The sequence below is a fragment of the Lissotriton helveticus genome, chromosome 2_1 (assembly GCF_964261635.1).
Source record: "Lissotriton helveticus chromosome 2_1, aLisHel1.1, whole genome shotgun sequence".
NCBI lineage: Eukaryota > Metazoa > Chordata > Amphibia > Caudata > Salamandridae > Lissotriton > Lissotriton helveticus.
Window position 1 is genome coordinate 1906781505 of NC_136059.1, and position 22169 is coordinate 1906803673.

At 52.9% G+C, this 22169-nt stretch overlaps 1 protein-coding gene across 15 annotated transcripts in view; it reads right to left on the minus strand.

The window, feature by feature from the left end:
- The window catches only part of BLTP1 (bridge-like lipid transfer protein family member 1), a 2102388-nt gene that overhangs the window by 78836 nt on the left and 2001383 nt on the right, over positions 1–22169 (minus strand). For all 15 annotated transcript variants that reach the window (XM_078676841.1, XM_078676840.1, XM_078676839.1 and 12 more), the window contains 2 exons: positions 5792–6043; positions 5450–5653 (listed from right to left, as the gene is read on the minus strand). In XM_078676841.1, coding sequence (XP_078532967.1) covers positions 5450–5653; positions 5792–6043 — 456 coding nt within the window. The remainder of the gene's footprint in view (positions 1–5449; positions 5654–5791; positions 6044–22169) is intronic.

A 22169-nucleotide genomic window follows, 5' to 3' on the forward strand; every position in this document is an offset into this window, starting at 1 on the left:
GGCCTCATAGAGCACTTGAACTATATCTTCCTTTTACCATTGATAAGATTCACCCAGAAAGCTGTCCCAGTCAGGAGCCTTGTTATACGGTAGGACCGAGATTGCTGTGGCAATTTCTTTCTATGTGATTTCCACTTCTAACAGTTCCCTCCTCTCAATAGTGAGTGTCTGAATGTTTTCACTTCTAAGGATAGCTCTTCTGCCTCCAGGTCATTTGTGGATTCCAATTTATAGAGTTCTTTGTAATTATTAGCAAAGGTATTTATAATTTCTTGTGGGAGGCATATCAGCATGTTCTCTCTATTATAAATAACTGGGATCTCAGTTTCTGCCTGCCTCTGTCATAGTTAAACCTCCAAAAAGTATCTGGTCTTTTCCACTTGCTCACGGTGATGAGCTTGTAATTGGTAGAGTGCATACACTGCTCAAGATGTATAAGATATTGAAGGACCGATTCTCCTTTACTAAGTTCACTGTATTTCAAGAAGAATGAGATTTAACCTACTTTTGGGTCAACAATTGTATGTTCCTTTCCAACTCAACGAAATGTATTTCTTTTGTTTATTCTTGCTGGCCCTATCTTGAATGATCTTACATCACATTGTAGCTGTCCCAACCGCCCATAGGGTCTGTGGGCCGTCATTTGAGCTCTATCTTTGCGATATGTCTTAATGTAGGTCTTCTACTGGATCTCTTCTGAAGGTAATTTATAAAAGGCTATATTCATCCACCACAGTTTCCATATTATTACCTTTAGACCGCATTCTAACTGCAGTAGACCAGGGGAATAATTGGCAAGGAAACCTTCTATTATCTTGCAGCCTAATATTCATCACGTTGAGGAGAAGGGCATGAGAAAATAGTACATTTTCAACACTGTTCCATGTGTACATGAAAGGTAAGTAAACTCCTGGTCATTAGGGTGAGCAAGCCTCTAGAAAGGCTCGGTCATTATTATTAACTATGCCTTTCGGGTCAGTTCTGTCTGTTTTCAGATTCCAATCTCCTCCAATCGCCTTGGGAACCCCTCCATAATACTGAGAGACAATTAAGAAGAAGTCTGATTTAGCAGCATTAAGAGCATAAGCCGAACCCAAGTTATGAAGTGAGCAGCTTGGTGTGTCAGACCATGTCTTAATAACAATACAAGATATAGCTTTGTGTATTAGTAGAGCCACCACACATTTTTGGGATCTTGTGTGGTGGGAGTATCAGTGGGCCTTCTTGGCAGCTACTGTAAATGACCTTACAACCTAATCTCCTTATAACTTTTCTGATTCCAGACTCTACAAGTGTGTCTCTTCTAATAATGCATTATTCACCCATTAAGAGGCTAGAAGTGAGAGAATTTCCAGCCTTTTTACATAAGTGGACAATCAACAATATAATCAGAAAGTGTGCAGAACAAATGGTTTAGCGTTGCTAAAGTTCTCTGAGAAGCTGTGTCCTGATGCTTTGTACCTCAAATGTCACTACCCAATATGACCAAGAGCCAATAAATCCTGGTTAAAGTGCTCATTTATGGTTTCCTTCTAGACTGGGAGGAGGCTGTAATGACTCATGGCTAAAGCGGCAGTTTGTTCCATTGCTATTGGTCCTAACTGTTGTCAGGGTGCAAACTTCCTGATGCGTTGCCCTGTAAACAGATCACCAAGGCATTTTACCCTTTAACTGTACCATGAGCCTATTTCATTGGAAGAGAGGAACTAGATGGAAGATAGAACATGGGAACTCTGTAAGACAATAGATGGTTATCTCCCATTATTAGACATATAATAAATAACTCAAAGGATACAAAAATTTGATTATTACTAGTTAGTGAGAATCACCAGGCAGAAGACTCAATGCAAAATTGTTCATGATGTCTCTACTGGAGATTTAGGTACAAACAAGATTTGTCTCTGTCCTTCTCGGATGTCATATCCTCCACCACTTTGATCATTTTCTCCTCGTCTGCAGAAAGTACTGTCAGACATTTGTTCCTGGTGTGGCGGCCACAGTGGAGTAGATGGCAAGGATCATGTGGTCGCTGATGTTGGGTCTGCTGGCGAGGCTGTGTTCACAGGATTAGTCTCCAAAACGGTAAAACTGTTGAGAAAGAGGTATAGGTCTACCAGTTCCATACAGTCGTTTCATCTTCTGCCACAGCACAGAGACCGCCCTCCTCGCCGCCACTGACGACATTCGCATACTACTCGACCAAGGATACACTGCGGCCTTCATCCTTCTAGACCTCTCTGCAGTCTGCAACACATCCTTCTAGACCTCTCTGCAGTCTGCAACACTGTTTCACATCGCACACTCTCAGCCAGACAGCACAGAAAAATACAAGGAGCCGACCATGACTGGATCCAATCCTCCCTCTCTGGCAGAACCCAGAGGATTCGACTCCCTCCCTTCCTCTCCGAACCCACAGAAATCAACTGCAGAGAACCTCAGGGATCTTCACTCAGCCCCACGCTCTTCAGCATCCACATGGCCCCCCTCGCCACCATCGTCAGACAGCATGGGCTCAGCATTGTATCCTACGCCGACGACACCCAGCTCATCCTCTCACTCACGAGGACTCCTGAAGACACCAGACTCGGCTTCCAGGAAGAAATGAAGAACGTGGCAGCATGGATAAAAAACAGCTGTTTGAAGCTCAACTCAGAGAAGACCGAGGTCCTCATCCTAGGACCCTGCACCTCCGCCTGGGACAACACCAGGTGGCCCTCTGCCCTCGGTTACCCTCCCACCCCTACAGACCACGCTCGGAACCTCAGCATCATCATGGACTCCTCTCTCTCTCTCTCCATGTACCAACAGATCAATGCTGTCCCTTCCACTAGTCTCAACTGCCTTCGGATCCTCCGTAAGACTTTCAAATGGACCCCCCCCCCCCCCGAGTACAGAAGGACCGTCACCCACTCACTCATAACCAGCAGACTAGACTACGGCAATGCCCTCTACGCCGGAATCAACAGAACACTTCTATACAAACTTCTAACCATCCAGAACGCCGCAGCCAGACTGGTCCTCTGGACACAGCGTCACGAAAACATGACAACACCTACGAGCCTTCAAATGGCTCCCCATCGAGAAGAGGGTCACCTTCAAACTCCTCACCCACAAATCCCTCAACAACATCGGACCCAAATACCTCAATGACAGAGTATCCTTCCACGTACCCAAGAGGAACCTCCGCTCCGCCGACCTCGCCCTGGCAGAGGTCCCCCACATCCGCAGAAACAGAACTGGCAGGAGAGCTATCTCCTACATCGCAGCCAAGACCTGGAACGAGCTCCCTGTGAACATCAGACGCTTCCCGACCTCTGCACACGTTCAGGAGAGAACTAAAGCCCTGATCCTGAGCCGCTCCCACCCACCCCCCCACCCCCCCAGCGCCTTGAGACCCTCACGGGTGAGTAGCGCACTTTATAAAACCTCTGATTGATCAGTAATCTACATTCTGGCTGGTTCCAGCAATCTATTATTTATGTCCCACTTTAGGAGTGTGGGTCTCAGTATAAGGAGTGCTTTACGTGTTTTGTTGATTTCCACTGTGGGAAGTCAGTTGCTATATGGATCTTAGTGTGCTCTAGAAAAAACGGACTGTGGCACTTCTATTACATGCCAGGCTTCAGGCCAAAGAAAACAATCTGTAATGGGTCTGGGGTGGGACTGAGCATGGTGGTCGCCTCCATGAGGACTGATCCCATGTGCTCTTTGTAGTTCTATTGAGGGTGTGAAAGCAGTGTTCGGTAGGGGTGAGAGCATATACAGAAAAGAAAGTTGTCACGTCTCCACTCTCAAATTTTGCCTCGGATTCCAAAAAAAACACTAGCATTGTCCTGCCTCACTCATATCTTCCAATTCAGTGATCTTGTGGCACAAATGTCACATGTCGGGCACAAAGTCTGTGACTTTGTTGGGGCAGTCTACAAAGTATTCAGATTGTTTTTCATCATCAAGCCTGACATTGAATTTCGAGTAGAAGTCACTTCCTTCATAAGTTCAGCAATATCAGACTGAACCAAGGAAGACTCTGCTGGTGGAAGTCCAACTGGGACCTGAGCAGGATCATCGAGAGGAGCTGAAGCATTACTTCCTTGAAGGCTGCTACCAGCAGCCGAAGGTGCAGATGCTGCCTGGAGTGGAAGCGACATTTGGAGTACTCCCATCTGGACTCCTAGTCTTTGTGACAACACTCATCCTTGGACTGCGTCTTAGACTTACCCCAGGACGGTGATCTGGACTGGGATTGGGACTTGGAGTGGGACCATGATTTGAAGCGCAACCATGCACCTTATGCTCAGCGACGTAAACCTCCCTGTTAACCTTCAGGTGCATTAGGGAACATTTGCTGCATAACTTCTAATCATGCTTGGATCTAAGATAGGCAAGACAGATGTCACGTGGGTCCATTATTGGAATCTGCTTCTTGCAGGTGCAACACATCTTCAAGTCTATAGTTTTCAGGGGAGACATCCATAGCACACGTGTCAGCAAAATTGTTTTGGAGGTGGGTAAAACATTGACAAAAGTTTAGGAGAGTTGCTCCAGATCCGCATCAAAAGGTGAGTAAGTAAGGAACTTACGACAGCGCACAGGAGTGGTACTTATATACAATTGCGTGCTGTCGCACCTAGAGGGGGGGCGAGGTCCAAAGACTTTGACTGTTGGATGAGGGAAGAAATGTCTGGAAAAGCTTTCAGATCCAGGTGAAAAGGTGAGCAAACCATGGCTAGAAGTATCCATCAGAACAGTCGTTTATAATATCCAGTAATACTGTGAACTAATGTATCAACAGAACACTTGTTGATTTGACCGTTTCTCCTTCCAGCAGTTTGACTCTTGGTATCTCACACTCAAGTCCACATGAGTTATCAGAAAAAGGTTGCAACCTTAGCCACTCAATCAAATAAATTACATATACTACCCTTTGTTTCAATGGCACTACTCCAAGCCACATAGAAAATGTATTAACTAAGCCCACATGGAGATCCAGTGGAGAGAAGGGGAAGTCTATGATATGCCTTGCATACTCTGCTATGTTGTTATACTCCTTTTATTTTTTAGCAAATATATAAATGTTTGGGATTTTGTTTTTCATCCTAGAATTACCAATAATGACAAAAACATTATTAGCCAAACAGAATTGTGTTATCAACACTTGTTCCATATAATATCAATCACATACAAGGTTTTATCTAGTATTCTGTAGAAAGAAATGTTTCTTATGTAAATGAAGTACATGAACTGTATTTATGTTGTAAGTTTCACCTTTTGGAAGAGTTCAAAGCCTGTGAACCACTTGTTACAGAGCAGATCTTACAACTAGGTCCCGAGTTTTTTGTCCAAATAAAAATATCAATATAAACTGGGGGGGGGGGGGGGCAGCTTATGGACACTTTTGAACAATGCATGCAAAATATAATGAAGATGCATATGAGAAGACGTCAATCACCTTCATTCCTCATGGCTGTAACATAATTGAACCATTCTTTTACACTTGCAACTCCATGGGGTGGGTTTTCATGGCGCCGCCGTGTAATCTTGGTGATTGTTGCCATTGGACTTTCCAGAGCTCCACAAGGTTTAGTGACCATTGTGTTGTGGCCCAAATGGAAATCAAGTGTTTGTACAATGTAGGTGGAATGCTCAGAAGTACCTGTGGTTAAACAAAGAATGATCAATAAAGCAGAAGATAATTTATCATGATCTACTAAAATATTATTTAAAAACAAATCAGTGGCATGAATAACGTTTATTCTATAATAAGACAAAGCAATATGAACAGTTGTGTTACCTTCTTCCCAGATCTTCTGCGCCTCTGTCCAAAATGCAATATTTGGTTCTTCCAGGTGAAACAGCGCCCATGATTTTGAACGAAAATTTGGACCATGAAAGCAAGCCAATGTCATGTGATTTCCATGCAGGCTCATTGATCCCCCCAGCTGCACAGTATCCTCAGGCAATGGATCCTGAAACAGGGATATGTGACAGCCCGATATAACTTTCAATACTCCTGGCCAATGTCGGTGGTGAGCTGCATCCAACACTAGACGGAAGAACAAGAAGAACTGTCATTTAGATGTCTGGCCCACAAAGTGCGATTTTACTGAAATCATTACTAACCTGAAGATTGAAATAATCCACAGTAGATAACTACTAAACGGCAACATAAACTACATTTATTCAGTATTACAATGTCCTACCTAATTCATTTCTGAAATTTGAGAAATGCTAAGCCCTGTATGTGCTGGCCGCGTAAAAACTAATAAAATCAACATAAAACTGCATGTATCAGGCGGAAGCAGATCTTCAGTATGAAAACAGCAGCAGACAACCTGGGTATACAAAGTTGTACTGAATGAATCTGTAGTCACAGGTAAAGCATTAACTGATGGATGCTCAAAACAGAGAGTCTTCATCTTTTTTTTTGTGTAAATTTTTTATTTTATTTTGCAGTATATCAGATGAAATAGAAGGGGGAGGGAAACAGTAAAAGGGGAACAGGAAAGAAAGAGAGGAAGATAGGCGACATAACGCCATAAAGCCCCACACAGGGGGAGCAAAGACAGGGACTGAATCATTGAAGAAAAAGGGCGACAAGGCTCCAAAGTCCACAAGAAGCCAGCAATAATCCGATAAGGCAACAAGGAAATGTCTGCTTAGCTCAGTTCTCGTGTAGGACAGATAGTCAACAGTGGACATCGCATCTTCAGACAGAAAGGACAGCCCAGATATCATCCGGAGTCTAGAGGTCCTCCCTAGGCAGAGCTAATCGCAACAGGAGAAGAAACAGAAGGCAATAACCCCAACTAACCCCCCCCCTCGTCCCTCCCCAACATCTCCCTCCCCCCCCAGTGGTGGCCGCCAGCAAGCACGCAAGCAAATCAGGTCTTCAGGAATTCAAATTTGGAAGAGATGTAGGGACCTCACTGCTGATGGACATACTGCCGAGGGCAAGCCTCGGGACAAAAACCTCACAAGCGGGCCCCAGTTGTACATAAAATTCTTGAAATTCCCCAGGAAGATATCAGAGAGACGTTCCATGCTCAACAGACGCCACAGTCGGGCATGCCACAAGGAAATAGCGGGAGCAGACGGGGATTTCCAAGCGGCTGCCAGTGTCATCTTAGCCGCCCCTAGGCATAACCACATAATACGCTTATCCGCTCTAGTCTGGTGCTCAAGCAGCGGGTCCCTAAGCCCTAATAAAACAAAAGCCATGGTGTCCGGGATCGGGTAACCCAAAATGTCCTTAATGTGGGATAAGATCTCATTCCAGAATGGCTGAATGGTAGGGCATTCCCACCATATATGGCTAAAGTTTCCCAACATTCCACAGCCCCGCCAACACCTATCTGAAGTAGTGGGGAATATGTGGTGCAATTTAGAGGGATATAGGTACCAATCAAAGACGAGTTTCATATGTGCCTCCCTGAGGTCAGTAGAGTGATTATGCGCCGTCACGTCCCTCCATAAGCCCTGCCACTCACTAGTAGAGATGTCCCTCCCCAGTGTGGATTCCCAATGATCTTGATATCGCGGCCGCGGTGCCACAGTAGTGTCTAACAGCAATTTGTACAGGAACGAGATTGCTCCCTTCATGGCAGATGTGCGGAGAAGGAAAGATTCGAATTTCGATAAGGGTCTAGTGGCAGCGTCCACTACCGCCGGTGACGTCGCCCAATGCAGGAGCTGAAGGTGTCTGAAGCGTTCCGTCGGGGGAACGCCATAATCCCTCATACAGTTGTGGAAGGTAAGGGGTTCGGCGCCATGGAACAAATGGGTAAGGGCTCTGCAGCCGCCTTCCTTCCAGGCCTCAAAGGGGCCTTCCATCAGCGCCGGGGGAAAGGCCGGGTTGTAGTGAATCGGGGTAAACGGGGACGGGAATGTGGTCCAGCGGTCGTCGCTGCACACCGTGTCCCAGACTTTTAACACCGTGTTCGTGGGAGTGCTGATGTAAGCATTTCTGGGTCTATCTGCTTTGGGTAACCAGGCCAGATTCCAGATGGAGCGTCCCGCTACACTCCGATCCATATGGAGCCAATGTTTCTCCGACATCTGCTGAGACCACTCCACGATGACCCTCAGTTGGGCGGCCTTGTAGTACAAATGCATGTCCGGATAGCCAACTCCCCCCTCCAGCCCCGGACGGCGCAGAACCGAAAACGGAAGCCGCGCTCGGCCACCCTGCCAGACATATCGCAACATGACGGTCTTCAAGCGGCGGAAGTAGTCTGATCCTATCGGGATAGGTAAGGCCTGAAACAAGTACAACAATTTAGGAAGGAGCACCATTTTAAGGGCGTGTATCCTGCCTAGCCACGAGATGAATTTAGGTTTCCAACGCTCCAGTTCAGTTTTAATGGAAGTTAACATCGAGGGGAAGTTAGCTTGGAACAAAGCACCCACTGTGGCGGTCAATCGTACGCCCAGATATAGCAAGGACGTCGACGCCCAAGCGAGCGGAGTAAGCAGCCGGGTCCGCTGCACCTCCCCTGGCGACAGGGTTAAATTTAGGATGTAAGATTTATCGAAATTAACTTTGAAGCCCGCCACCTCCTCGTAGGTAGAGAGCACCGAGTGGACAAGGGGCAATGATAGCGCTGGGTCCTGGATGGACAGCAGGACGTCGTCAGCAAAAAGCGAGATCTTATGCTGCTCGCCTGTAAAGGGAAGTCCTAGAATCCGCTCGTCCTCCCGTACTGCCAAAGCTAACGGCTCTATACTAAGAGCAAAAAGCAGGGGTGACAGGGGACATCCCTGGCGCGTCCCTCGGGAATGGCGAAAACTCGCCGATCTGTGGCCGTTGACTATCACCCGAGAGGCAGGGCCACTATAGTTGGCCTCGATCATTCTAATGAAAGCGGCCGAGAATCCGAAGGCTACCAACGTCTGGTGCAGAAAGCCCCAGTCGACGCGGTCGAAAGCTTTCTCCGCGTCGAGCCCAACCAGCACCGCCGGAATACGAAACCTTTCTGCCTTTTCAATGAGATGGACGACGCGACGCAGGTTATCGTGAGTCTGCCTGCCCTTAATAAACCCCGATTGATCAGGATGGATCAAGGCAGGCATCAGATCCTGCAATCTACCCGCCAGAATGGAGGAGTACAGCTTGGCGTCCAAATTAAGAAGTGCTATCGGGCGGTAAGAGGCACAAGAGGTAGGATCCTTCCCAGGCTTGGGGATAACCGTGATTAAAGCTTCGGCCATAGAATCCGTGGTCTTACCATCACTCGCCATTGCGTTGAAAAGGGAGACTAAGTAGTCGCAAATGTCAGAGGCGAATGTTTTGTAGAAGAGGGCCGTGTAACCGTCAGGCCCAGGGGCCTTGTGCAGCTTCAGGGCCTTGATGGCATCTAAGACCTCCTCTCGGGTGACGGGGGAGGACAACCGCTCGTTCCAGGCCCCAGAGACTTTCGGGAGGGGCAGGCCCTCCAGGAATCTGGATTGGGCCCATGGATCAAGCGAATCATTCGAGTAAAGCGCAGCATAGAAGCGCCCGAATATGGTAGCCTTGTCTGCATCTCTATGCTGAACGGAGCCCGCATGGTCGCGAATACCTCCGATATAATCCTTCTCGCGCTTGTCCCGAAGCTGCCGGGCAAGATGGCGCCCGATTTTATTGCCCTGGGAGTAGGAGGTGCGTCGGAGACGTAGGATAGTAAACTCCGCCCTGTTATTATAATGGGCCCTCAGTTTCCCACGCACCGCCGTCAGGGGGCGCAAAGTCACCCTAGAGGGGTTCGTCTTGTGAGCCTGTTCTAGAGAGGCCAGCTCGGACTCAAGAGCCTCTCTCTCTTCCCGTCGCAGTCTATTCAGGTTCGCGTTGAGAGCGAGGCACGTGCCCCTTAAAGAAGCCTTGCACGCGTCCCAGGTGGTATACACCGATGTGTCCGTAGGTGGATTGAGGAGAAAAAATTCGCGAAGAGCTTCGCGTAGAGCTTTACAAGACACCTCATCTCGCACTAATGCGGCCGGGAAGTACCACTTCCTCCAACCGTCCCCCCCGGCGGCCCAATGTAAACTCAGTACCACGAGACTATGGTCCGAGAGTGAGAGTGGAAAGATGGCAGCTAATTGTATGTCCCCCTGAAGAGCCTGGCTAGTCAAGATGTAGTCAATGCGGGAGTATGATTGGTGAACGCTGGAAAAGAAGGTGTAATCCCTGGCCTGAGCGTGAAGAAAACGCCAACTATCAATCAATCCCATGTCCCCTAGTTGACTTAAAGTGTCGTCTGAGAAGACTCCCGCGTCCGCTCTGCGGCCCCCAGAGCTATCCAATCCCTTGTTCCATACCATATTGAAATCCCCCAGCAAGAACAGGTGACCCTCCACGAAGTTCCCCATCCTGTCCAGTAGTCCCTGTAAGAAGGCATTCTGACCCGCATTAGGAGCATACATCACAGCAAAAGTACACAGACGACCATGCAACAGCCCCTTCACCAGGAGCCACCGGCCTTCTTTGTCCGCAGACATCCCCGTGGGCTGAAAATGCAGTGAAGCCCGAAAAAGTAGGGCCACCCCTCTATGCTTCGTGGTCGCAGACGCCCTGTAAATAAGAGGGAACTGCCTATGACGAAGCCTCAACTCATCTCTTCTAGCCAGGTGGGTCTCCTGAAGGGCAACCACGTCTAAGTGGTGATCCACAATGTACTTCCAGAGTTTCTGCCGCTTCTGCGGGGAGTTAAGACCCTTTACATTCCAAGTTCCTACGCTGACAGGCATAGGGAAAGTAATCACTCCACGCCATGCACACATCCAAACAGCCGCACTCCTTGTACTGGACCTGCATACCCACCAAACCGCAGAACAACATATGAAGGACAGGTGAGACTGTCATCAAGCGCCTGACCTCCCCAAACACCCTTCCGTCACCCACCAGATCATCCTCTCTCGTGAATCGGAGGCCAAAGCGGATCCCCAATACCAGAAGATCAGGAATAAGCAATAAAACACGCATCTCTCCCCACTCTCGGCAATCCAGACATACCACACAGAGCTGCCACCACTGGTCCCTCGCGCCCCATTCTCCCCCCCCCCCCAAAAAAAACAAGAAAGAAGAAAGAACAAAATGCAACATAGAGCACTGAACCTGAACCTCGCAGTCTTCAGTTCCAGCAGGTCAAGGCTCAGGAGGGCCCTACTGGCCTGGTAACGGGGCAGGGGTGTCAACTTGGCGACCCCCAGGTCCAAGGTCCGGGGTGTCTTCTCCAAAAGTACCAGTGTACCCCAGGGACCTCAGGCCAAGAGCCCCTCCGACGCCATGCCGTGATGTCGGGGTCACGCTGCACCAGAGCTCGTCTGGGAATCCGTCATGGTGGCGGAGGCCACCGATGCCACTGCGGCTCCTCTCTCCTGCTCTCTAGTTGCTGGATCCGGTCGCTGTCGCTCAGGGGACGGGCCCACCCTGTGCCAGGAAGAAGAACGACGCCTCCGCCGGAATGGCGAGGTACGAGCCTTTCGGGACGGTTCCTCCTCCTCGATGCCCAGGAGATCCCTTGCTTCCCGCAAGGAGTTGATCTGTCGCAGTCTGTTCTCCCATCGAAAGATAATCCGGAAGGGATGACCCCAGGAGTAGGACACCCCGCGCTCCCGGAGGAAGGCGGTGACTGGCCGGAAGTCCCTTCGTTTCTGCAAGGTGGTAGCCGCCAGATCCTGGTAAAGCTGGGGGCGATGGCCCCTAAACTGCAGGGAGGCGATGGTCCTAGCTTTCCTCAAAATCCTTTCCTTGACCTGGAAGTCGTGTACACAGACAAGGATATCTGGTGGTGGGCCCCCTCCCCTCCTAGGCAGCCCTACTCTGTGCACTCTGTCCATCGGGATGTCCCGAAGTTCCTCGTCTTCCAGGATCTGGAGAAACAAGGCCAGGACGTAGCCACGCAGGTCCCCCGATTCACCATCCCACGGCACCGCCTTGATGCGAATGTTATTCCTCCTGGAGCGGTTCTCCAAATCTTCTGCGTGGGTCTGCAGATCCAAATTCTGCTCCGTGAGCCGTATGATGTCTTGTTGAAGCTGGTGCACGTCATTTGCCAGACCAAGATCATGGTCCTCCAGCGTCGCCACCCTTTCGCCGATCCCATCCACATCTCTCCGCACCTCCCGGAGGTCTGATGCCAGCTGAGTTCTGAGTTCGGAGATGTCCTCTTTAATAGTTGCGAAAAGTTCCTTCATAAAGGCCTTAGTTGCAGGAGCCTCATCATCTGACTGTCTGGAGGACCCGCTAGCCCCAGGCGACGCCGGTTGCTGCGATGACTTGGGGGTCACCTCCTTCACCGTCTTCCCTCCTTTGCGCTGCGTGTTGGACATGACTGCGAGTTGTCGTCACACTCCCCCCACCAAGTCGCAGGTAGTCGCAGGCGGGAGTATGAAGCCCAGGACAGCGATCCCCGGGTTCGGGACTCCCCGCCAGCAGTGCCGCGTCACCCTCCAAAAGCAGCCGCTAAACCCCCTGCCCGCAGCGTGGTAGGCCTTCCGCACCTTGGAGTCTCTGCAACGGTGGCGGGCCGAGCCCGCAAGCAGTGAAGCACACTCCCTCAGGCAATCCTTGCAGAGGCACAGCCTTCCCCCGTCAGCAACCACTACCACCACGGGAATGCAACAGGTATTAAGCGTGGTCTGCAGGGTAGGGGGGAGCCGCCGCACCGGGGACCCTCGCTATGGGCACCAAGCAAATGCAGTGGCACCTTATGAGGCTTCTCAGCAGCGCAGCTAGACAGGTTCCGGTCAAACCGAGAGGTCCCCTAAAAATGGCGCCGAGGTTATCCACTTCGAACGTTAGATACCAGAAACACCTCGGGTGAACTCAGATCGCTGCTCCCAAGGGTCGATAGTCCGATATTGGGGCTCTACAGGCCAGGCAACAGGGAGTCCCCCGGACCAATGGCGGCCAAAGAAATGGGCCCAAGTAGGCCACGGTCCACAGCTACTCTGGGCGCTGTTCCGCCCGTACCAAATAGGGCCGCTTCTGGTCCGCCTCAGATTGTGTGAGACTCAGCCGGCTCCCCGTGTCGGGGCCGCAGCAACGCCAGCCGTTTCCTCCTCAGCCCCGCACCGTCAGGCCTCCATGAGTCGGAGCTGCCTCCTCCACGTGCGCGCGCAGCCCCAAGGTTCTCCGGTGTTGGACTCCCTCTCCGGACCGGTGCGCCGTCTCCCGAGCCCCTTCCGAGGCTCCAGTCACGCCCCGCCAGCCTCTTCACCCACCGGGTCCCCGACCCAGGGACAAGGCTCACCTCCGGCCGGTCGGCAAGTCTCGGGGGCGGGGCTCGGCAGCGAGCGGTGAGTGCTCCTCCTGCACGCCGGCTGCCGCGCCAGGCGTGGCCGGCCCCCTGGACACCAGAGGCCGGTGCTTCGCAGGCCTCAGCTCGTCCCCGCTCCAAACTCCGTCTCCGGTCTCCGTTCAGCTCTCCGATGGCTCCGGACGGCACCCCCAAGCTGCCAGCGACCTCCGCTGCTCGTGCAACGCCGAAAGGAACGGCCTGGACCCCGCTATTCGTTGCTTTGTGGAGTCGGCGTCGGAGAGGCTCTCAGAAGCGTCCTCGAGTCTTCATCTTTTGAATTCCCTCAGGTGCAAGACAGGACCTAGAATGTTCTATAGCAATTGATCCCATGCACTGACTGGTGGCACAATTTGTCTACGCCGTGACCTCGCCGCCTCCAGAAGTGATGGCAAAGAGACATTATCCCTGCACGCTGAAATCAGCTTTCTGGAAACTCTTCCATACCCTCAGACACCAATCAGTTGTGACAGACAACAATTGTGACCGTGTCAAATCTAAACTGGGATCTTTTTAGAATCTCAAAAGTCAACTCCACAGAACAGGGAGGAAGGATGGCAGTGAGTAATGTGTGGTTAGAGCAAATATCCACCTGAAAGAGTGTAACCCAAAGTAAATTGTTCCTCTGATGGATACTTCTAGCCGCAGAATCCTTACCTTAAGAAACAATACTAAATCAGTACCTCTCAAAAGGAGAAGGGTCTAAGAAGTGGACTTACACCGGTAGTCCTGCAGGTCCGAGACGGCAAACACGGTCCTCCATGCGGACTTCATTATTGAGAGAGTAGTGCCTGGTGAAGGTGTGTGTGGATGCCTAAGGAGCAGCCTGTCACCAAAGCACCCCTTGGCAACACTGCCATGGCAGCCTTGGCTCTGGTGGAATGTGTCGAAAGATCCCACTGGAGGTTCCTCTTTGGCCAAGGCAGAGCAAGTCTTTAAGCACAGAACAATCCCCCTGGAAAGGTTAGTTTCAGGACCTCCTTTCGCATCTTAGCACTTGCAAAGCCGATAAAAAGTTGATCATCCACTTGTTGCTCCTTTGTGCGCCCAACTAAATCCTAAGAGCTCTCTATGGGTCCAACTAGTGAAGCCTATACTCGTTCCTCCTGAGCATGGTGAGGAGGAGCAAAAATATAGGTAGAGTGATGAACTGCACACTGTGGCAGGGCAATACCACCTTCATCAGAAAGGAAGCGCAAGTTTGCAGCACCAATTTGTCTGGGAAGAAAGTGGCATACGGAAGCACTAACAGCGCCTGCAGCTTACTAACACAGAACACAGAAGTAATTGCAAAAAAACAATACTGTCTTAATGGCCAGCAATCTCAGTGAAATACTGTGCATAGGCTTGAAGGATGTGCATGTCAAAAAAACTGAGCACTATATTAAGCTCCCATTCAGGCATTATAAAAGGACTAGGGGGTGGGGGACATATGTACACGTCACTTTAAGAAACACACAAATGGTTGGTCCAGAAAACGCAAAAAAGGCCGAAAGGGCCACCTAATAACCTTTAACGGTGCCCAGAGACATCTTTGCTTGGCCAGAGCTAAAACAAACATCAAAACATTGGAAAATGTGGCATGAAAATTATCAAATGGATGGCCTCCGCATCAATACACAAACTTCACTCAACAACTACAATAAACCAACTAGGTAGGTTAGCATCCAGCTGTGAAAATAATATCCACTACAATTGAAGGCACATCAAACCCTCTAAGTTGGTGTTGCCAAATCTTTATGCATGGAAGTGAAGGTTGTGGGGTTTGGGTGGAAAATCTTTCCTGTTGCTGAGACAGGAGGTCCACCCGAAGAGGCAAGAAGCTCTAGGGGGCAGATTATCCGGCTCGAGCAATCTGAATACCACACTCCTCTGGCCTAATCTGAGGCTATCACAATAATCTGGGATCATCTACTTTAACCTTCTTCAAAACTAAGGGCAGGAAGGCATTCAGGAGACCAGAGTCCCACAAATGCATCTCTTAGGGAGCCTCTTGTTGGAAACCACAACACACAGTATTCTAAGTAGTACCAATGGAACTCCCATGGTGAAGACCCCTTGAACTACCTACAGCAAAGACGTCATTCATTATCTGCCAGAAGGCATCTGCAGAGCTCATGTGCTCTGTCATTCAGTGAAGCCGCTAAATGGTTGGCCATTGAAGGGATTCTCTGGATGCCCAACCTCTTCCAGAGCTGCAGAACCTCCTGCCATATGGCACAGGGCCTGTGACCCAATAGCTGCGTGTTGCAGTACCACATAGCAATTTTGTTGTCTGTCAGGACCTAAACTGGCTTGCCCTTGATCAATGGAAGAAAGTGTTGCCATCACAATCAGTACTTGTATAGCTAAGAAACTGCCAGTGGTGTGACAATACAGCTCATTTCAATAGTCCAAGGTAGCACTTTCAAAATGTAGGCGGTTAAACTGAAAATCTGTCTGGACAGATGCTGTGGAATTCCTGTTGATGTTTGGACAACTGTGGTCACAGCAGCTGTTGTGCTCTGTCAAACTATTAGGATGCCCTCTATCTGTGCCTTCATAGTCAGCTTCAGGTAATTTAAAATATACGTCAACATGCGTTAATTCACAAGAGAATAGTGGTATTGGGGGGGCGTGGCTACGACACTGCCGAGCATGGTCGCCTGAGCCCCGAGCTCCGGGTCGATCTCGGTAATTATCCTGACCGAGGACCCCCTCGGCAGCACCACCGACCAGGCTTGATTCCTGACCGGCGCGGGGCACGCCAGCACCGGTCGGCTGTGAGTGGGGACCTGCGGCCGCTCGACAATCGGCTCCTCAGAGGGAGCCGAGACGGCCACGGTCGGCCAAATTGCCAGGGCCTACGAAGCGCGGCCGATCCCCGGCCTCAATTACAGAGGGGCTGCTCGGCGACCGGATCCTCGAGGGCGACCGGAGGACAGTGCTGGGGAGGACGCTGGTCTCTGGAGCTGCGGACCGTGAACTGGGGTCCCGACTGGCCGGAAACGACGGGCCGAGGTGCCGGAGTGCGGGGGCTGTGACGTCATCACCGCAGACCCGGGGAGCGGAGCAGTCTCGGAGGGGGGCCCTGTGCACGGCGGTCCCATCGGGAGTGCCCCTTGGTGGCCCCTCTCGGCGGTCGGCGGTGCAACAGACGATTGGCGCACCGGCCCGGCGGACTCAGCTGAGGAGTGGAACCCACGCAGGAGCTGGGAGGGCGCCTGGCCTACTGGGGGCCTGCCGGGAAGTGATCGTGGTGTTGAGTGGCTGGAGGCCGTGGTGTTGGAGGAGCGCCCAGGATCGAGGAGGGGGGACCCCACCTTTGGCCCAGTGTGGACACCAGCGGTGGCGATTTTGGTGCCAGCGCCATTGGACTCCGGGTGCTGGGGGCACCGCTGACCTCCCGGAGCGGCCTTCTTGTTTTGAGTGGGGGCCTGGCAACGCACTACTGCCTTCCTGTGATTTGACATTTCGACACCTCGGCGTTCGCGGGGGGTCCGGAGCGGCGCGGTGTCGCTGGTGGCCCTTGCTGACGACTGTGGGACCTGGGGCGGAAGAGGCCCCGCAGGAGCACTGAGTGCCTTGGGCCTGGCTATGCCTGCTAGAGGTCTTTTCTTCTGTGAGTGCGACCTTCACCTCCTGCCTGGCCGGGCTGCGGGACGGAGGCTCCCATCGTCGTCTGGAGGGTCCATTGGGACGGACCTGCTGCACTTGGCGCCAGTGCGATTACTGGTGACTATCCATGGGGAAACCGCGGAAAGGGGCGGGCGCGGTGCCGCCGGACCAGGTTGAAGACCCCCTTGAGACCCATGAGCTGCGACCGACGGAAGGCCAGGTGCTGGGGTTGCAACAGCAGCAGATGGACCAGATCCTTAAGGCCATAGGGGACACAAGAGAGGCGTTGCGCCAGGACATTGCCCAGGTCTCCACGGGCCTTGGCCTTTTCAAGGCGGACCATAACAAGCTTGCAGACCGCGTCAAGGCTGCGGAACTGGTGATTGAGACATTGGAACCGGCCCAGAAAGCGTCGGACACCACGTTGGAGGACTTAACTCGCAGGGTGCAGCAACTGGAAAGGAGAGCGGCCGACGCGGAAGGGCGCAACAGACGCAATAATGTCCGTGTGGTGGGTCTGCCCGAAAACATTGAAGGGGACGACATGGTTGCGTACCTGGAGAACTGGCTGCGGGATGTGGTGGTCCCTGAGGGTCTGACGCACTTCTATACCTTAGAAAGAGCCCATAGGGTCCCGGCTCGCCCTCCGGCCCCGGGCCGTCCCCCCCGGCCAGTGATAGCCCGGCTGCTACATTTCAGGGATCGGGACATTATTTTGCGGCAGGCCAGGTTGGCTGGCCCATACAAGGTAGACAATGCAGCAGTGTCGATATTTCCCGACTACTCCCAGGAGGTCCAGCGCTGCCGCTTTTCCTTCGTCGCTGTCAAGAGAGCTCTCTGCGATGAGGGGGTGCAGTATTCTTTGCTGTTCCCAGCACGCCTGAGGGTGCTGGTGGATGGAGTGGCAACGTTCTGCGACACACCGGACGACGCTTGGCAGTGGTTGGAGCGGTATCGAGCAGGCAAGGATGGCACAGGTACCTGGACGGAGGCTGCTGAGGACCGGCCGAAACCGCGCAGGAGCAGGCGTACTCGGAGGCGAGGGCAGAACAGGAGGTCTCCATCGGCGTCACAGACGGAACTGGAGAGGAAGGCTGCCCTACAAGCGGTGTCGAACATTTCTGCAGCAGTGCCGGACACCCCAGCGGTGGACTCGGGATCCCGGTTGGGCTCTGATGAGGCGGAACCAGGAGGCTCAGATGGGGGATCGGGCAAGGAACCTGGGGAGTTGCCTCAGGTCACCCCGCAGACTGCCGATGGACGAATGATCTCCAGGAAGCTGACCTGAGGACAGTAAGGGGGTGCGCTCGACCTGTGGGGATGGCACTGCCTGGGTTGATGGGGTCCTGCAATCTGGGATGATGGGACTGAAGTTGTTATCTGTTTACTGGGGTAAGTGCCGGAGTACGCAAGGTCCCTGGCCTCTTTGATGGGGCGGTGGTGCTGCTGGATGGGGGATTGGGGATGGTCTACTCTTTGTCGGGATCGACCTCTCCTGGTGTGGTGGGTCTTTGGCTGTCCGGCCGGCTGGTGGGGAGTCACCCCCTCGATCTCACATACCTTGTGAGTCTCTGGTAACTACCGGAGTTTCCCTCGTATACGGGGGTAGGGTTTGGATGGGTGACAACTGTTTGGTACCTGTTCTGGGGGTGGGTGGGATTGGGGTTGGTTGGGGTTGTTACGGGTTTTTGGGGGATTGTCAGTGTGCCGATGGGACTGTCAAGGATTGGACTCCGATATGTGCCCATTGCTGGCGGCTAGATTAGAACTGAAGTGCATCACCTGGAATGTGCGGGGGCTCAACTCCATGAGAAAGAGATACAAGGTGCATGCATACTTAGTCCGCAGGGGGGTCCAGGTGGCCTTTCTGCAGGAGACGCATTTAACGTTGGCAGAGGGACAAGCGCTGCAGCGGCGATGGCGAGGGCAACTCTTCTATACTACTTATTCTGCGCATGCTAGGGGGGTGTTGATTTGGGTGCGGGCGGGTACCCCCTTTCAGCCCTTAACGACGAGGGTGGATTCGGATGGGAGGTTTGTGGCAGTGTTGGGGCGGTTGGACGGCGGAGATGTTACGCTTTGCTGCGTTTATGCCCCAAACTTTGATCAGGCTGCGTTCTTCTCCGCACTGTCGGGGAGGTTGACACCTATGTTAGTGGGCACGGTGTTCATGTGGGGGGACTTTAATTCTGTGGCGGACGTGGAGATAGACCGTTCCCACCCGCCGCTGGCTCAGTCGGTAGTGCGCAGGGTGGCCAAGGCTCGGAGGGACTGGCAGGAGCGATGGGGGCTCGTGGACGCATGGCGGACGTATCATCCCACCGACAGGGACTATTCGTTTTATTCTGCGCCTCATGACCTACATGTGCGCCTCGACACCTTTCTCTGTTCGGCTGGGGCCCAGGAGCTTTCACGCAACTGCGAGTACCTGGCGAAGACCATATCGGACCATAACCCTTGCCTGCTTACGGTCCTATGGTCCAGACAGCGGCAGCCGGTCCCCACGTGGCGGTTGAACACGCTGGCGTTGGAGGACCCGGTCTTTCGCAACGTAGTGCAGGAATGCATTGAACGCTACTTCCATGAGAACTCGGGTACTGCGACCACTCGAGCGATTGAATGGGACGCCTTCAAGGTGGTGATACGAGGCGCGTGCCTCTCGTCCTCGTCGGGGGTACGCCGGACGCTGTCGGACGATGTTGAGCGGGAGGAGGCCGCCCTGCGGCAGGCGGAGAGGAACGGTCATGTCCCAGGGGGCAATAGGGAGGAAGTGCTGGCGGCTCGAGAACGGGTTGCCACACAGGTGGAGAGGCTCAGCTGCATGATTATCGGGAATACATGGTCCGTGCGCACGCGGAGCGGGATCGAGTCGGCTCGCTGTTGGCGTGGCTGGCCAATCCTGAGATTAGGGGCACGCCAATACTGTCGTTGACCACTCCGACGGGGGATCTGGTCCACTCACAGCGAGAAATCAATGATCAGTTCCGGGATTAATACGCAGAACTTTATCGGAGCAGCATGACGGCGCAACCGGCGGAACTGGATGCCTTTCTGGAAGAGGCTCAGTTGCAGCGGCTGGACCCGGAGCTGGGCACTGCGTTGGGGGCGGCTATCACACTGGGGTAGATCAGAGCGGCGATTAAACATATGGCCAGGATGAAGACGCCAGGAGGTGATGGCCTTCCGGTGGAGTTCTATGCTGCGTATGTGGATCTCCTGGCGCCCCGATTACACCAGGTGTATGGGGAGGCCTGGGAGCAGGGCAGGCAAGAGAGGCGATCATAGTGCCGTTGTTGAAGAAGGGCGGGCTTCCCACGGCTAGAACGGCATATCGCCCGCTATCGATGCTCACTGTGGACTATAAGGTGTTGAGCAGGATCTTGGCAACGCGGCTGTCTGTCCATATGTGCTCTCTGATACACCCGGACCAGTCGGGCTTTATCCCCACTCGGAACACCTCGACGTGTATACGGCGTCTGATACGGGTCATGGACGTTGAGGGGGAGGGTCCCGCGGGTGCAACCGTGCTTTCGGTGGATATCGAAAAGGCGTTTGATAGTGTGGAATGGCCGTATTTGTTCTGCGTGCTTCTTCGGTTCGGGCTTGGGGACGGCTTTGTCCGCTGGACGCGGTTGTTGTACGAGTCTGCTACTGCTAGGGTCCGTACGGGCCGCTCGATCTCTGCGGCGTGCTCGGTGGAAAGAGGCACCCGACAGGGTTGTTCGCTGTCCCCGCTCCTCTTCGCCTTGGCGATTGAGCCACTGGCAGCATGGGCCCGACAAGGCCGGTGCTATGAGGGGGTTTCACTGCGCGGTGTATCGCATTATATTTCCTTGTATGCCGACGCCTCTTGCTGTACTTGGCGGATGTGGAGACGTCGGTGACGGGTGCACGGGCCTTGCTCCAGGAGTTCGGGAACTTGTCGGGGCTCCGTGTAAACTGGTCTAAGACTTGGCTATTCCCCTTGACCTCCCGCTGTGTCCAGCCTGAGATGCTTGATGGACTGCGCTAGGAACCGGATTGCCTGCAGTACCTTGGAGTCCACATTTATCACACCCATTCGCTCCTATATGAGGGGAACGTGGGCAGGGCCCTGAGGGGCATCAGAGGCAGCATGGGGTTTTGGCGCACTCTTCCGCTGTCTGTGGCAGGACGGATAACGTTGCTGAAAATGGTGGTCCTTCCGCGCCTGCTTTACTTTTTCCGCACACTACCGGTGTGGATACCGCTTTCCTTTTTCCGCACGTTGCGATCCATGGTGATAGGGTTTATATGGGGTTCTGGTAGGAGACGTGTAGCTTTGAATACTTTGCTTAGGTCCCGATAAGAAGGTGGCCTAGCGGTGCCGGATTTTGAATGGTATTATCTGGCTGCACAGCTACAGTGGCTCACGCAGGCTGTGGCACGGGAGTTTAGAGGCCCGGACGGCCGGCAGGGTCGGATTATGCAGCGCCATGTCCTGTCCTTCATCGTGCTCCAACAGGAGCTTCGGATGGAGCAGCTGACTCTCGAGGAGCGCACTCTTCGCCGGTGCTGGCTACGTAGCCACAGGCGGGTGGAATGTCGTGTTCCATATGCGCCGGAGATCCCCTTGGGTATGTGCACGGCCCTCCCGCATGGTGGGGACTGGTCGGCACTAGCCAACTGGGAGGACTGCGGGGTCCACATGATAGGGGATTTGTATAGGGATGGTGCCCTGCTGTCGTTCGGTGTCCTGCAAGAGGCCTTCGATCTCCCGAGAGGTGACTTCTTGCTACATGCAGCTCTGGTGTCTGGGATTCAGAAGCGCTGGAGGAAGGGGCTGGTAGAACCGCCCACGTCGCTGGGCTGCCAGTACGTCGTGATGGCAGCTGGCACTTTTAAGGCCATCACCTGCCTATACCAGAGACTGGCGCTCGCTGAACCTCCCCCCCTAGACAGGCTGCGGGAGCGTTGGGAGGCTGACCTCGGTCGGCAGATACCGGAGACGACCTGGCCTCAGCTTGTACGTAGGGCTTGGAAGGGCACGCGCAATGTTAGGTTCCAACTGGTTCAGTACTACACTCTACATAGGGCGTACTGGACGCCGGCCAGAATCCAACGGATCTTCGGTGGCGCGCAATCGATATGTCCCCGCTGTGCCGCGGAAGGTGCTGACTTTGAGCATATGTTCTGGTCGTGCATAGGGCTTGGCACCTACTGGACCGAAGTTCTATCCTGCCTGAATGCGGTTACGGGTCGCCAGATCGACGCGGACGCGGGGGCTTGCCTGCTGCTCTGGTTTCCTCATACTCCAGCCACGAAGGTTACCAGCAAATT